The 14,710-nt window shown below is 31.2% G+C and overlaps 3 protein-coding genes across 9 annotated transcripts; 1 reads left to right on the forward strand and 2 right to left on the reverse strand.

Moving 5' to 3' along the window:
• Positions 1–3,646: 3,646 nt before the first annotated feature.
• Positions 3,647–7,388, reverse strand: LOC100744494 (maternal embryonic leucine zipper kinase-like). Its single transcript, XM_012388174.3, has 13 exons — positions 7,021–7,388; positions 6,784–6,934; positions 6,575–6,684; positions 6,350–6,503; positions 6,172–6,278; positions 5,943–6,110; positions 5,677–5,871; positions 5,487–5,604; positions 5,336–5,413; positions 4,772–4,844; positions 4,552–4,702; positions 4,378–4,481; positions 3,647–4,317 (listed from the first exon to the last, which is right to left on the reverse strand). Exons 1-13 carry the CDS (start codon positions 7,162–7,164, stop codon positions 4,050–4,052), a joined length of 1,821 nt encoding a protein of 606 aa, XP_012243597.1. The 5' UTR covers positions 7,165–7,388; the 3' UTR covers positions 3,647–4,049.
• A 686-nt stretch (positions 7,389–8,074) lies between these two features.
• LOC100744617 (peptidyl-prolyl cis-trans isomerase cyp11) lies at positions 8,075–12,074 on the reverse strand. 4 transcript variants are annotated; one of them, XM_012388155.3, is made up of 9 exons: positions 11,970–12,074; positions 10,825–11,128; positions 10,659–10,746; positions 9,882–9,911; positions 9,656–9,801; positions 9,484–9,577; positions 9,142–9,394; positions 8,909–9,004; positions 8,075–8,845 (listed from the first exon to the last, which is right to left on the reverse strand). In XM_012388155.3, exons 1-9 carry the CDS (start codon positions 11,970–11,972, stop codon positions 8,138–8,140), a joined length of 1,722 nt encoding a protein of 573 aa, XP_012243578.1. In that variant the 5' UTR covers positions 11,973–12,074; the 3' UTR covers positions 8,075–8,137. The 4 variants fall into 4 exon arrangements, with proteins under 4 accessions (XP_012243578.1, XP_003491260.1, XP_012243579.1 ...); XM_003491212.4 differs by lacking the exon at positions 11,970–12,074 and adding an exon at positions 11,308–11,583; XM_012388156.3 differs by lacking the exon at positions 11,970–12,074 and adding an exon at positions 11,412–11,561.
• On the forward strand, positions 11,937–14,522 carry LOC100744853 (motile sperm domain-containing protein 1). 4 transcript variants are annotated; one of them, XM_024369095.2, is made up of 8 exons: positions 12,078–12,208; positions 12,501–12,518; positions 12,750–12,926; positions 12,994–13,157; positions 13,257–13,416; positions 13,535–13,645; positions 13,965–14,108; positions 14,173–14,522. In XM_024369095.2, the coding sequence occupies exons 3-8, from the start codon at positions 12,782–12,784 to the stop codon at positions 14,202–14,204; spliced, it is 756 nt and encodes a 251-aa protein (XP_024224863.1). In that variant the 5' UTR covers positions 12,078–12,208; positions 12,501–12,518; positions 12,750–12,781; the 3' UTR covers positions 14,205–14,522. The 4 variants fall into 4 exon arrangements, with proteins under 4 accessions (XP_033177787.1, XP_033177786.1, XP_033177788.1 ...); XM_033321896.1 differs by lacking the exons at positions 12,078–12,208; positions 12,501–12,518 and adding an exon at positions 11,937–12,075; XM_033321895.1 differs by lacking the exon at positions 12,501–12,518 and having other exon boundaries at positions 11,953–12,208.
• The last annotated feature ends 188 nt before the right edge of the window (positions 14,523–14,710 follow it).

The following is a 14,710-nucleotide window of genomic DNA, read 5'->3' on the forward strand; positions in this document are numbered from 1 at the left end:
CAGCCGTCTAGGACGGCGGTCAGTTTCCCTCGGCGTCTAAGAAAAGCAACGCGCTCGCTCGCTCGCTCGCTCGCTTGCATTAAAGAGCAATTAGCCGCGGCTCGCGAGCACGCTGATGCCCGGAAGCGATAGAAGCGGGCCGCGCGTGCCACCCTTACCTTTTCTTCGTCTATGAACGTACCTGTTCGTGTCCGCACACATCCACGCCGATCTCGTCCAGTCGTTTTGCCTGCAGGCTCGCTTCGCGGCTATCCACGAGGTTCTCCTCTTTCCTGCTAGAATTACTCACCTAACTCTCCTGCTTCAGGAACATACGTATTCAGATAAAGAAAAGACGATTAGTCTAGACTGTTGCAAAGGTGAATTATAAATAAGAGGATTTAATTTGACGATACACCAACTTGGAATTAGTACTTGCTACGTAGAAGAGAACAAAAGGCTAAAAGAGAATGTAACTTGGAATTTAAATGCTTTAGGGAAATCTTTAGACGAAGACTTGTTAAAGTGAAACAAATGAAGAACAAATTTTTATGAATTATCCACTGGAAGCATCGAAGAAAGTACTAAAGTACCAAAGTATTACAGAGTTCAGTAATGTAAAACAGAAGATCAACATAGAATCCTTTTTATCCTTCTTCGCCTGGATATTCTCCATATGTTTGGGGGTCAAATAAATTTGGACTACAAAATGAACAATGTTAAAGGGAAAATATCAAATGATTATATATCTCAAATATAAAAGTATATTTGTTCCAATATATATATATATATATATCAATTATTTATAACAAATATAGAATCATTTTTACATTTCTATATTTTTGTTTTCAGTTATTTTGGACCGTCCTTATATTCAAACTAAAAAGAAGAAAACTAATTTCGTCGTTTCTTCTTCTCCGGTTTCGAAGTTTTCTTCTTCAAGATCTTCGAAAAACAAAATATCAGAGGTTTCCTGCTTCTTTATTCTCGACGTTCTATGGTGTCTCGGTTTGCTGGCGTAACAACTCGCTCAATTACCGTCGCAGATAATCATTATCACGGAAACTGCATCGCTGGGCCTCATTGCCCCAATCCTTAATTAACCGACGGCCAGACGGTAATTGGTACGAGCCGGTGTACGACACCCGATCCATTGGCGAGAACGAAGGGCACGTGGTGAATAACGCACGTCCATCAACTACAGACTGCCTGACTCGCGTCCTTCTTTTCCCTGCGAACAACCGTAACGATCGAACGTGAGGTAATTCGATGGACAGATAAGAAAACGGTGATATTTATTTGCGTGCGTCCAGTTTATATTATAATTTGTAGTAGCCTGTAGACGCGGTATGAACGACGTCGTCGAAGAAGTATTGATATTCTTATTAGGAGATTTAAGTTTCTATTTTTTATTTTCTTGTTGAAAGATGGTAAAACCAGTTCCATACATTGGAGAATTAATTGGACAATAGAATTCATTAGAAATAAGAATGAATAATTAGAAAATAAAAGCGGTGAAAAATAATTGGTTGTTCGAATGGATGGTATATATTAAACATTATTTTCAAAATCTAAAGTTTAATTCCTTGAGAAATCACTGAATTTTAAAAAAAGATAAAACACACATTGTTGCTTCGTTATTTCCATTTACCAGGAACCATCTTCTTCCGAGAAATCATTTACCGTTATATTCATGACGGAAAATGAAATATATCAGACCCGCCTAGTTACATGACATCACGAAAATAGAATTTTCAACTAATACACTGCGAACATAATTTCACCTTCAAAAAGTTAATATTCTCCGTACGTCTAAGAACGATTTCTTACTGAAACGTTATTTTACAATTATCCAATCAATGTCATTAATTCACCGCCGGATAAAAAAAGGCCAAACGAATGGAATCCATTTATAACGATCGTATACATGTATATTCTGTGAAATAACGCGAGCAGTTGTCAAAGACTGGTTTCTAATTTTTTATCTAATTCGCTCGAAATATCGATATCGTAAATCGATCGTTTCGAAATTTTCCTTTCTCAGAAATTATACGTTACTCGAGGGCTACCGTATGATATGCAAATGCCGTCGTAATAATCGTTAGACAGCTTAATTATTAGCCTGGAAACATCTTTGATTGGATCAGACGAAAAAACTTACAGAAGGAATCGAGTATAACCACCGATGGCGTTCCTCCTCTAACGCGATGCTCTTCGCCACGTCCCGATAAAATGCAGGATGAATTTAATACCGTAAGTTGCACGTGCGTGCGCTCACGCGAACGCGCACGCATGCTACGGTTAATTGTAATTTATGCCCAGAGACGACTTAGGTCCGCGTCTCGAGTGGTTGCTTCATTTATACCGTCCACGGTTTTTGTCTCCGTACCGTCTGATTAATTTCGCGAAATAAACCGTTTAATTAATCGGCAACCGACTCATAAAACACGCACCCCACCGAGATATTATTCAACGCGAAGGGACACGTCTGGCGATGCCTATAGGATCGAGGCTGCTGCCTCGTGACTCGTGATTTTCTCGTGGTGAAAAATCGATCGATTCCGCTGAAAATTAGTTAAATAATCTCGTAGCGATTCGACGATTTCAATGGTAGATATAAATGTCAAAATTTCCGCAATAAGATGTTTGCAATCTAATGCGGTCAATTTGTTGCATTTGTTGAGCGTTTACGATACTCTGAGGTAAATGAAGGTAGAAAAGAAAATGTAGATATTTTAAATATTACTCTTTTCTGAACGAAAAAATAACTGCAGCATATTGCGACTTACGAGGAAGGTTTTCTAAATATTCTGTTAGAATTTCATGAGATCACCGACTAATCTAAAATTAAGACAATCTAAAATTAATTTTAGACGTATTATATGAATGGAATTGTGTAAAAATGTCTGCGATATAAATATCGAATTTACTACCTTCGAAACTTGTACTGTCGTTCCAGCGATTTCTAGTGTCAAAAGCGTGATCATAATGCCTTTATTCCCGCGTTTACGTCTTTCTTTCAGTAAAACGGCTCGATTTTCTGCGGATCTCGCTTTGTTTCGATCGATGTTTAAGGGAGAAAAAAAGAACGTACCAATCGAACCTCGGCGGAATAGAGCTTGGCAAGACTGCCTACGAACAAGTACCGACGATTATTGAGCGGCCAAAGATAAAAGGTCGGTTTGACTGCCATAAAGCAAAGTGTACGCGGCTCCACTTTATGCTGATCGATTTGTGGTGATTTTATAACTTTGCCTGTCCATAGCAGTTCCCGTGCGGATGCCGCGGTTCAAACGAGCCGCGATACTTTATATCTGCGGCGTGAACTCAAAATGGAGCTTTACATATTCCGCTGCAAATGGCCGAGGTTCGTAGTTTTCTTTTAAGACATTTCTTTGTGCTACGATCGAAGATGAAATCGCCGTTCGTGTTGCTAACTTGAGTCTAGTAAGAACTATGCCGTTTTGTTCTTAGTATTTTATACAGCCGCTTTGATTAAATTAATATGAATAGTTTTCATTTGTAGAAATATATATATATTTTCAATTTTATTGTCTGATTATTTTTATACAGTTAATAATACATGAATACTCTTAATGTTTAAAAGTTACTTTTAACGTTACTTTATTCCTATTGGACTGTTCTAAATGAAAGATCGTAAGAAATATAATCTCTTTGTAATTCTCTTATACTGTATAAACAATATTACACAATTGATGATTGTAATAATCGCTGAGACTTTAAGTCCATTATATCGCTCGAAGACCGGCGAAATATTTACTACAGATTTTATATTTTTCGTAATATTTCTCCCGTTTCTTCTCAGAAGAAACTATGTTCTAAGACACGTACAATGCAGATATATTTGTAGTTACCAAAGATGCTGTAAACAATATCTGCCGAAATTATAGATACAAACGTTCATATTCTTTACATCTGGCTTATTTTTTAAATCTATTTAATATAATTAGTAGAGATCAGAGTATAGACGAATAGTCCCATTGACTTTCCGTGATGTATTATTTTAAATATATATTTATATTATGAAAGTTATGATTATCAGGAAGACTTTATATAGGACATTTTGATTCTGTCGAACCTTCTGATTCCGTAGAAAGATCTTCTGCTGCCAGAGCGAGAACTTCTTCACACACTCGTTTATAAACCCATGCATCACCCTTTAAACGTTTTCTTTGAATACCGACTAATTTCTCATTTGAAATACCCTCCAACAAACAAACTTCTAATTCGAAAGAACAAGCATTTCTTGATGAGAATGGTCGCATCGTATCTTTATAATCTTCTGTACAATCTTCCGTTTCTCCTTGTAGAATGAACCTATATGGGAATATTTTTATAGTAAAAATATTAAATATTATTAGCATTTCTAGACATTACCCTTTTTGATGACACATAATTCCTTTACGACGAAGAGCACGACGTAATTGCGAAAGAACATATTTAGGGTCATCACTGGACGTTGACGATACATTACAAAGACCCTTATGAAAGAAAATCATCATAATAAATTCAATTCAGAATTATCGGTTATATAAGGAGTTAGGTATGTACCTTTCCGGAAAGTACATTAGGTTGATCAGGATCAGTACTTTCGTTCTTCACACGTCTCTTTGGCGTAAGGACGCATCGTACACGATTCAAACCACGTTCCAAGCCCATTATTACTTTTCTTGCACTTCCCGGTGTAGACGACTGTGACCCCCTAAATATTTTTTTCTCAATACTTTCCTTAGCTATTACTTTGCTCTTATAATTACTATGACACAAATACCTTGAGTCCAACACTGGAGTATTAGTAGGAGTAGAAAGAAGCCTATCTTTTTCTGCAATTCTCTTTGCTGGAACTGTTATCAAATTTTTATTAATCGTTATATAAGTTGCACGAGAAATTGAAATCATATAAAAAGCATGGATAATTAGAAATTGGGAGGAATCGGAGAAAAGAAATAAGGAATAGTAAAGAAGGTATTATATCTTGTAGAAAGGAATGGGATAAAGAGTTCTTACACATAGCTATTTGTAACTCCAAATTGTGTTTGTTCACAAGTCGTTGCTCTCCTCTAATTATCTGCTTTTCACACAACTACAGCAATTTATGGCACTTGGAAACTTTAATTAAAGTTTCTAATTAGGTGATGCTAGCCACCTAATTAGAAGTAAACTTTAGAAAACATATAAAACTAGGCAATATGGCTACAATAAAACACAAAAAGTTCTGAAAGTTCTTTAATGCAAAGAGATGGATATTATAAATCAAATTTTTCGTAATAAATAGGAGTTCAGAATAAAAAATGTATCGGTAATGAAAAAATAAATGTAATTTTATGAAACATACCAGGAGAATATACATCATCTCCTTCTTTACTTCGAAGTCGTTTTCTACCAGGCAAATGTGGTTCCATGAAATCGTTAGCTATATAAAAAACAATACAATAACACTTACATAATATATCAATCTGAAACATACGAAAACGAATGTAACTTACTAGTCTCGGGCGTTTTTGGCAAACTTTTGAAGATAGTATCTGTTACTGGTGATCTAACAGATTTGCTTCTTGGAGAGCAATCAAGTTTAGTTATAATACCATTACCTTCTTCCTCACACTACAAATAGTAAAAAAACATGAAGCAATTCTTGCTAACTTTCAAAGATATATTTAAACCACAATACATTACCTCAGATTTAAGATGAGATTTTGCAGAAGATGATATTCGAAGTGATAGTCCACGAAGTTTCCTATCCAAAAGTAAGAGATATGTTGCAGTTTTATAATCAGTTCTATCACTTTTCATAAATTTTCTCCATATATCTGAAGGATGTTCACCGCATATTGCAGACATAGTACTTAGTACATCATCATCTTTTTCAAACTACAAATGTATTTGCTTATTGAAATTAAAATTAATATTACATACAGGTACGTTACCGTAAAAATATATACATTAGTTTTATGAACAAATGAAACGGGATTAAGAAATCCTGCTGTAACCCATGGGTGATTGCACAGTTCTTGAATAGTAATTCTTTTTTTTGGATCTGTTTGTAGCATTGCTCGTATCAATCTCCTACTACTGTTTGATAACCAGCATGGTTCGTCATATTTACCACTCTAAAATTATTTATTATCAATCACTTTTTCTGCAATGTTAATGAAAACTGAAAAGTCTTACAAGGATCTTCCTGTATAAATTCTCTATACTGTTATCATCAAAAGGCAAAAAGCCACAAAGTAGTGCATAAAGAAGGACTCCCATACTCCATATATCTACTTCTGAACCTATAAAGCAAACATTAACTTCATTTTTAATATAACATTGTCAAATTAAAGCTTGAATAGTAAAGTGGTACCTAAATATTTCTTTCCTAATATAAGTTCTGGTGCTGCATACGTTGGAGAGCCACAGGATGTTTGTAAATGTGAATCTATCCCATTTTTTGGTTTTGCACATAATCCAAAATCTATGAGCTTTAAATTCTCTTCTCTATCTAACAAGACATTCTCCTGGATACATAATAATGTTTGCCATTTATACAGATATTGAAATGAATAATAAAAAAAGGAGTAAAACTTACTGGTTTCAAGTCACGATGAGCATATCCTAAACTATGCAAATACGCTACTGCAGATACAATTTGACGAAAAAATTTTCTCGATTCTGTTTCAGAAAGCCTATTTTTTTCAACTGTAAATAAAAACAAAATTATAATTTTTTTATGATGCTATTAATTTTAGGTAGCAAAGTGATGAAGAAGTAAAAAGTTAAATTAATATGTGATATTACCAATATGATCGAATAATTCTCCTCCTGAACAGTATTCTATTATCATAAAATAATGACTTTCTGTCTCTATAACTTGATATAATCGACAAATGTGTTGATGTAATAAAGTTTTTAATGCCTGGACTTCTAGTTTAACCCTTGGCAAGTCGTCCTAGGAATATAAAAGATTTATTGCAACTTCATTAGACTTTATTATTGCGCTTTTCATAAATGTATACTATTTTAAAAGTCACTTACACCCAATGATGTTTTGTCCATTATTTTGATAGCAACTTTTTCGCCGGTTGCAATATGCGTGGCAAGTTTAACTTTAGCAAAACCTCCGCTACCGATGGTCTTTTCCAAATCGTACAAGCCTTTAAGTGCAGCATATCGTACCATTTTAATAAATTTATGAAAAGTTCACTGATAAGTACTAATTATTCGCTGTCAATCACATCACTTTTGAACTCACAAATTTTAACGTAAACAAGATTTGAAAGCCAATCAAAACTTACCATCATATAAAGCTACCTTCAGAGTATTAATAGTACCAATATAAAAGTATAGTTAGAAATTTGTAAGAATGTCTTATACACTACGTTGGAGACTTATTTCACATATACATAATTTGTATTGGCAACTGAATTTGTGATAGTAGTGATAAATTAAGAATTTTTTATTTAGGATATAATACCTCTTCTTTATTTTGAATAATGATTATACAATATATTAATATATTCGTTTAAATCATATGCAAGTGGCATTAATAATTGTTCAATAATTATTTATATTTTCATCATTTTATCTAAATTTCGTAACTTGCTAAAAATAGCTTTACCAAGTAAAATATATGTACTTCCATTTGTAAGATTAGATATTTTCTAAGATTACATACAAAAAATATTGAAATTATAGAATAGGATATTCATTTGTAAAAAAACATTCTCAAATTTAACTTATAAGTATATATTAAACATTAACTACAAAAGTACTTTTAATTTACAATATGATGCTATATAAATAGAAGATATACTTGGTATTAAATATTTCAGCTTTATGTTCGTTTGAAAAACATATAGAAGTAAAGAGTCAAACAATTATAGCTTTCAACACATTGTATTCATCTTTGCAGAAGTACAAAAATTATACTAATTATTCTAATTATAAGAAAATTAAAATTTACATTTAAACACCATAACCAATATTATGATTTAATTATTACAAATTTAAATCAGTGTTTTCTATACATAAATTCATAGATCCTGTAAAGAAACAAATTCTAGCAAAAAATTTGAAAAGATAATTGAAATTCGCTTCATAAATTATATTTTTTTCTGTATTATGCAGACAAAGTAATAAGGAAATATTGAATTTAGTCTTTGGAGTGCTGACTACTAGAACTAGTTGAACGTGAGCGGCGTTTAAATTTTGGTTGAATGTTAGAGTCTGAGGTATTATCACTTTTTCTTCGATTTTTATCATAACGGGATGAATTCATATCCATATCGTAGTTAGAATTAGAATTGTTTGTTCTTCTATAATCATTGCGTCTATCGTAATATCTATAATTATCTCTGCCAGGCCTGTTAATCCTATATGAATCTCGTCTTCGAGGATAATAGTTTCTTCTATTTCTTCTGTCACGACTATTTCTACGGTCATAATCTCTATCTCGAGATCTCCGTCGATCTCGCGATCTGGACCGACCACTTCCACGCCTTTTGCTTCTATCACGCGATTCTCGCCGTGACGATCTATCACCATACGATCGATGTAAGTCGCGCTTAATTACCTTTTCATTTTTATGTTTCCCATCTACTTTATCTTTTGTGATAGCATCGTTAATATCTATACTAGCATTTACGTCATCTTGATCCTGGTCTGCGTTTTTACTGGCACTCTTTTTTTCATCTGTCTGATCATTTTCTTTATTTTCTAATTCTTCAGATATATGTGCTTCGACATCAAATTTGTCCCCTACTTGGTTATCTTCATCAGGATTTTCAGTAAATTTTTTAATCCTATCGGCTTCGCGTTTCTTTAATTCCTCCTCTTTCTTTAAGCGTTCTTTCTCTAATTTCTGTAATATAAATTAGAATATACAAAAATATAGTTATGATTTAATTAAATATACTACACATACCTGAAATTCATGTAACTTAATAGTACGATTTTGAGCTTGTTTCCAATGAGGTGGTGTGACACTTCTCGAACGGCTACGTGAAGGCGTATGATATCGCTAAAAATATATTTATTTATTCATTTACTTTACTTTAACTTTAAAAAGTTTTAAAAGCAAGAAGTGGTTTATCATAATGAAATTCATTCACAAAATTTATACATACCATATGTTGTATTTTGCATACAAATACTTACAAATATTCCTCTTCCTTTAAAAATGCGACCAGTTTTTCTATGTGATCGTACCCGGTCTCTCCCGTAGTGTTGCCTAAATTCTTTCTGATTTGCATTATTGGTAGGTCCTGCTCTATATAAAAATTTATTTGCTGGTACTTCAGGAATTTCATCAGGATCGATTTTTGTAACCGAAACAAGAGGATGAGGTTGTCCAAGGTCATCTTCATTTGAATCATGAATTTCACCATCCTCTGATTTTGCTCTTTTTTTACTGTAATATAAACAAGTAGTGCAGATATTTCTATAATAGATGCAATATTCTTAATATTAATTTAATTATAAGGCTTGAATGCACTTTACTTTTTCTTCGCTTTTTTCTTCTTCTTAGGTTTCTCTGCATATGAATCAGAATCAGAATCAGACGAACTGCTATCCTTTGTCTCGCGTTTCTTTGCTGTAAACATAAATATAGTTAATTTTAACTATCTCATTAATTCTCTTAATATAACAATTTATAGCAACTGAAACATACTTTTATTTTTGACTTTCAATACAAGTTCTCCACAATTTACAACCTTCGCATCTTGTAACGGACGAGACATGCGGTCTACTGGAAGTCCCTCAATATGTGTAACAATTTCCTGGCCCGATACTACTTCTCCAAAAACCACATGGACACTAGAAATTTAACATTTAAATATTGAAAGCAGTGTTTAAGAATCTTTTTAATAGTCAAAACATTATTTATTGTTACTTACTTGTCGAGGTGAGGCGCTGGTTGTGTTGTACTACAACAACAAAATATGATTAAGGGGATGAGAGATGAACAGAAAGAGCCAGCTTTCATTGGTCATTGTGTTGTAGTAGTGGTGTGCAGACCCTTCCCTCACGACTACACAGAAATATAGCTAAGTTATTCATTCCTTCAAAGATATTCTTACTTCTATACTTTTCAATATTCACCGGAAAAATTAAGTGTTTCATATAATTTATTAAATACCAAACAACATTACAATGACATGATTAACATCAAGAGGTGATAGAAGATAATCAAATTCTTTGCTAAAATTAACAAACCCAATTATCCTTTTATTTAATTATATCACCTGTTATTTAGTTGGGGTACATTTGAAAATATATTAGCATGGAAAAATGTTGAGATATGAAAATAAATGTATATTAAATTCCTATTACCTTTACCTTTGAGGTTGACAAAGTATACATCTGTCAGCAGAGAAACAATTTTAAGCCAGTAGAAATATTAAAAAATAAAATTCATACACAAACAAAAATTCTCTTTGCAAGTATAAGTATTAACCTTTAAGCTGATCATCTTTGTTAATAGTACATGCAAAATAAATGTTTAGTAAAACAATATAGTGCATTAATATCTTATAACTTTTAAAGATACATATTACACCATCCTGCACTTTTTTTTTATTATAAATCTAATCAATTACTTTAGGCTATTTAAGAAGTACATTTTTATATTATTTTATTAAAGTTTGTATACTTATTTTTTCATAAATACTCACATAAAAAATTGTGAACCATTTGTGTCTCTACCACGATTTGCCATAGATAATAAAAATGATTTATTATGTCTTATAACAAAATTTTCATCTGAAAAATATTATTATAAATAAATCATATTTAATTTTAATTATAATAGCTAAAATATATCTGTTTATGTAAATATACCTGCAAATGTTCCACCATAAATTGACTCTCCTCCAGTTCCATTACCTACTGAAAAATCACCACCTTGAATCATAAAATCTTTAACTACTCTATGAAAAACAATTCCTTTATAATGCAATTGTTTGCCAGTTGTTTTTCCAAGTCCTTTCTCTCCAGTACATAGGGCACGAAAATTTTCACATGTCATCGGACAAATGTCTGCAAAGAGTTCAAATACCACTCGACCCATTGGGAGACCGCCCACCTCTATATCAAAGAACACTCTGGGATTAACATTAACCATGATTTCTTCTTTTGTATACTCCTGAAAATGTAAAAGAAAATAAAATCCATGCTTGTTATAAATATCATCCAAAACATAATAAAAGTTATTAATTCATTGGAAGATTACAAATGTTTTTTTAGAAATGTGTTAATCAAATTTGGAAGTGATTCACAATAATATAATGTTTAAATATATTTATGGGAAAAATAGATTGTTACCGTGATGTTGAAAAATAAAAACACTGATGAAATTCAGAAACCGAAAGTTCCGGAAAAAGGTTAGAATCGCTTTGCGCAATTACTTCTGATACTTAGTACACTACCTATTTATTAAAATCTAAGTAGTATATCAATCATTTTTTTATACGTCAGCACAACGTTATTATAGTAATGCGATAATATCTTCATTCGATCAACGTAAGCACGGACGCAATTACTTATAAACCCGATCACCCGATGCCATATTGTTGAAATCATGGGAGCATTGTCAATATATTACGTACTCACGGTTACCAACAAAACGTACTAGTATTTTTTTCCCCTATATCAGCACACGATTGATTTATCGCCGAATTTTGTATAGGCAATGTGTTGTTATTAGGAAAGTTTTAATTTTAGGAGATCTACTGAAATCTGTCATGAAATCTATCTTCAGATAAAATTCTTTATTTTAAGTAAAATTTTAAGAAAACTGGGCGATAATAGATCGTTTTTAATATTATCGTTAGTTTTCATCAGTTAAATTTCTAACATTATTCAAAACATTTATAACCATTTCACGTATTAAAATCTTTAAGTATGTATTTGCATTTCCTTATTGCTAAATCGATTGATTGATTTGAATAGAAATGACGTATGAATGATAAAGTGATTTTTGATACCATTTAAATCTTTTAACAAGACTGATGAAATTAATCAACTGATTCGTAATGATAAGCTAGGGAAAGACAAGAAAATCACACAACCAGCTTGTTCACACGCACAATAGTAAGTGTTGGTGATGAAAATGAAAAGTGATGTATAACGAGTGACGAATACCATAATACTATGAATAATTGTTTCACTAGGAAGATCAACAGTGCAGTATTCAACCAAATGGACCTATAATGCTAACAAGCTTGTAAATATTGTACTTTACAGAAGTTGTTATACAGCTAATTAAGTGTTTAACGCAATTCATTAAGTCATTTAAGTCATTTGTCAGAATAACTAAACATCTTTTTTAAACGAAGCACGATTGGACATTTACATAGTTATCAGTGTAGTTATTATAATAGAAATTATCAGTTTTTAAAAGTTTGTTTAAATACGCTCTAATATATATTTCTATTTTTATTCATTTTGAGCAATTGTTATTATTAATTCCGAAAATTTGGTGGTACATAAGTTTTTAATTTCAATAATCCACAAAGTACTTAATTTTTTTTTAGGTAAGTCATATTAAGCATTTAACTATAACTATCTATCTATTACAAATTTTCCAATATTGAAATATAACAAATCAAGCACACATTAAAAACAGTTTGTGCTACTAAATCAAATTAAAATATATAAAGTAAATGTTTAGAATGTTTTAAAATAATAAAGTTTGTATATATATTATAACATAAACTTAAGCAATAAATTTAGACATCTGTGTAATGACAAATATAATTCTATAGGTGAATGGACGACACAAAGTTAAACAAATATAATGCAGCCCCAATTAGTTACAACTCCACGAAAACTACCAGTGTTTGTATTTCCTCAAAATATCACTTTTTTTTTAGACGATCAGTCTACTCACAAACAAGTCTTAACTTTGTATAACCCATATGATTTTCCAATAAGATTTAAAGGTATATATTGTTATTATGCGAGCTAATAGTTAAGTAAAAGTTTCAACATAATTCGTTATAATTACAGTATTATGTACTGCACCAAATAAATATAAAGTTGTTGAGCCTGAAGGAACAATAAAAGCAAGATATTGTATTGATATTGTTGTCAGACATACAGCTCTTGTGTTTAGTAATTGTAATGTTGTTGACAAATTTAGAATACAAATGCAAGAACATCCAACTAAACAGGTAATTAAACATGTAATAAAATGATTATGTTTAAATATAAGAGTAAATATAATTCCATTAGCAAAATAGTATAATCTTATACTCTTTGGAAATTAATAGGCCATAGGACAAAGAGATGTTGAAGCTAAATTACTTCCTGGCACAACAGAAGCAGCTGGAAGATCTACACCAGATCCTGAAATGTTTCAACAGCTTCCCATAAATGAAACCAGACAGCAACAATCATATGCTCTTATAGCTCAAAATAGAGCCATTAATAGTAAGTCAAAAATATCTATAAATAGTTACTTATTATGCATTATTATAATGTACATCATTTTTTTATAAGCAGCATGATACATTTTTTTGAATGGCAAAATTATTATTTACAATTACAGAATACACACTGAAACCACCAAGATCAAAACATGATTTATTTCGTGGAAATATTCAAAATAAGAACACAGAAATTTACTTATCTTCAGATATGAATTATGTTATGGATAAAGGTTAATAAGTTAGTATTTAAAATTAGTTTTTGGATTTAAATACTATTTAATACTAGCTTATTTAATACCAGCTTGATATTTAGTTATTTAGTTTGAGGTCATATAATACTCCATATTTTTAATGCCATTCAATTTTAATATATCTGATAAGAATAAATTTCTTTAGTATATCTATTTCAATTAAAAAATTCTTTTATATGCAAATTTGCATACTACTCCTAGTAAGCTATAAGTACAAAAATAAATGCTTTTAAAATAAAAAATTAGATATTTTAAATAAAAAATAAAGTATTTTAATAAGTATTTTAATAACTTTTAGGAGGGACAAATTATATAGCACTGATTGCTGGAATCATTTGCATAGTTGGATTGCTCTTACCTACAGAAGGAGAGCAGAATAATAGAGTGCCTGATTATCTTCATCTCTCCATAAACTTTAAGTTAATATTTTCATTTGTATTGGGTAAGTATTTATTATTTATGTTTTGGTTAAGAAAACATAAACAGTATTTTTTCATTTATTACAGGTATGGTTACAATTATTACTTTAAGGTTGTAATTTCTGTCTTTATATATACAAAAAAAGTTTTATATAATGATTAGAATCATGAAATAAAAGCACAATTAATGTTAGGTTTTCTTGGCATTGGGCCTCATTTCTTTTTACTGAATATACTTGATTCTAGTCTAAACACAACAAATCATGACGATATACTGTCGCTAACGCAAATATTTATTGACATATATAAAATCTTTTATTCTTTTAATGTACGTGATGGTAAATATCCTTGTCCAAGTTTGTGCTTCATTGCCTCAAGCGTATAAAAGAAATTTGTATATATATTAAAACTTTAACAAAATCACAGTCTTTTATATATTCCAAGTTGAAATATAAAAATACATTAATTTTTATATTGGAATTAATATTTATATTTCGATCAAAATGCTTTGTGTATGAAAGCATTATGTACAAAATACATTAATAATTATGCATATATTCTAAAAAATCACGATCTCGTGTAAAAATGTATAAATATCCTATGTAAAATGGGCTCCAAATTTTAA

This window comes from Bombus impatiens, unplaced genomic scaffold, assembly GCF_000188095.3.
Source record: "Bombus impatiens unplaced genomic scaffold, BIMP_2.2 scf_0526, whole genome shotgun sequence".
Taxonomy (NCBI): Eukaryota; Metazoa; Arthropoda; class Insecta; order Hymenoptera; family Apidae; genus Bombus; species Bombus impatiens.

What these genes read in the sequence shown, in the direction of transcription:
- LOC100744494 (XM_012388174.3), bottom strand. Translation starts at nt 7,164, where the DNA reads ATGGTACGATATGCTGCACTTAAAGGCTTGTACGATTTGGAAAAGACC. An exon ending in CTCATCGTGACTTGAAACCA is followed by an intron (nt 6,504 to 6,574) that starts GTAAGTTTTACT and finishes TTATGTATCCAG; the next exon opens with GAGAATGTCTTGTTAGATAG. An exon ending in AGATGATGTATATTCTCCTG is followed by an intron (nt 4,845 to 5,335) that starts GTATGTTTCATA and finishes ATTTGATAACAG; the next exon opens with TTCCAGCAAAGAGAATTGCA.
- LOC100744617 (XM_012388155.3), bottom strand. An exon ending in AATGGTTCACAATTTTTTAT is followed by an intron (nt 9,912 to 10,658) that starts GTGAGTATTTAT and finishes TTGTTGTTGTAG; the next exon opens with TACAACACAACCAGCGCCTC. An exon ending in ATTGAAAGTCAAAAATAAAA is followed by an intron (nt 9,578 to 9,655) that starts GTATGTTTCAGT and finishes TTATGTTTACAG; the next exon opens with CAAAGAAACGCGAGACAAAG.
- LOC100744853 (XM_033321896.1), top strand. Translation starts at nt 12,782, where the DNA reads ATGCAGCCCCAATTAGTTACAACTCCACGAAAACTACCAGTGTTTGTA. An exon ending in AAGAACATCCAACTAAACAG is followed by an intron (nt 13,158 to 13,256) that starts GTAATTAAACAT and finishes GGAAATTAATAG; the next exon opens with GCCATAGGACAAAGAGATGT. An exon ending in AATATTTTCATTTGTATTGG is followed by an intron (nt 14,109 to 14,172) that starts GTAAGTATTTAT and finishes CATTTATTACAG; the next exon opens with GTATGGTTACAATTATTACT.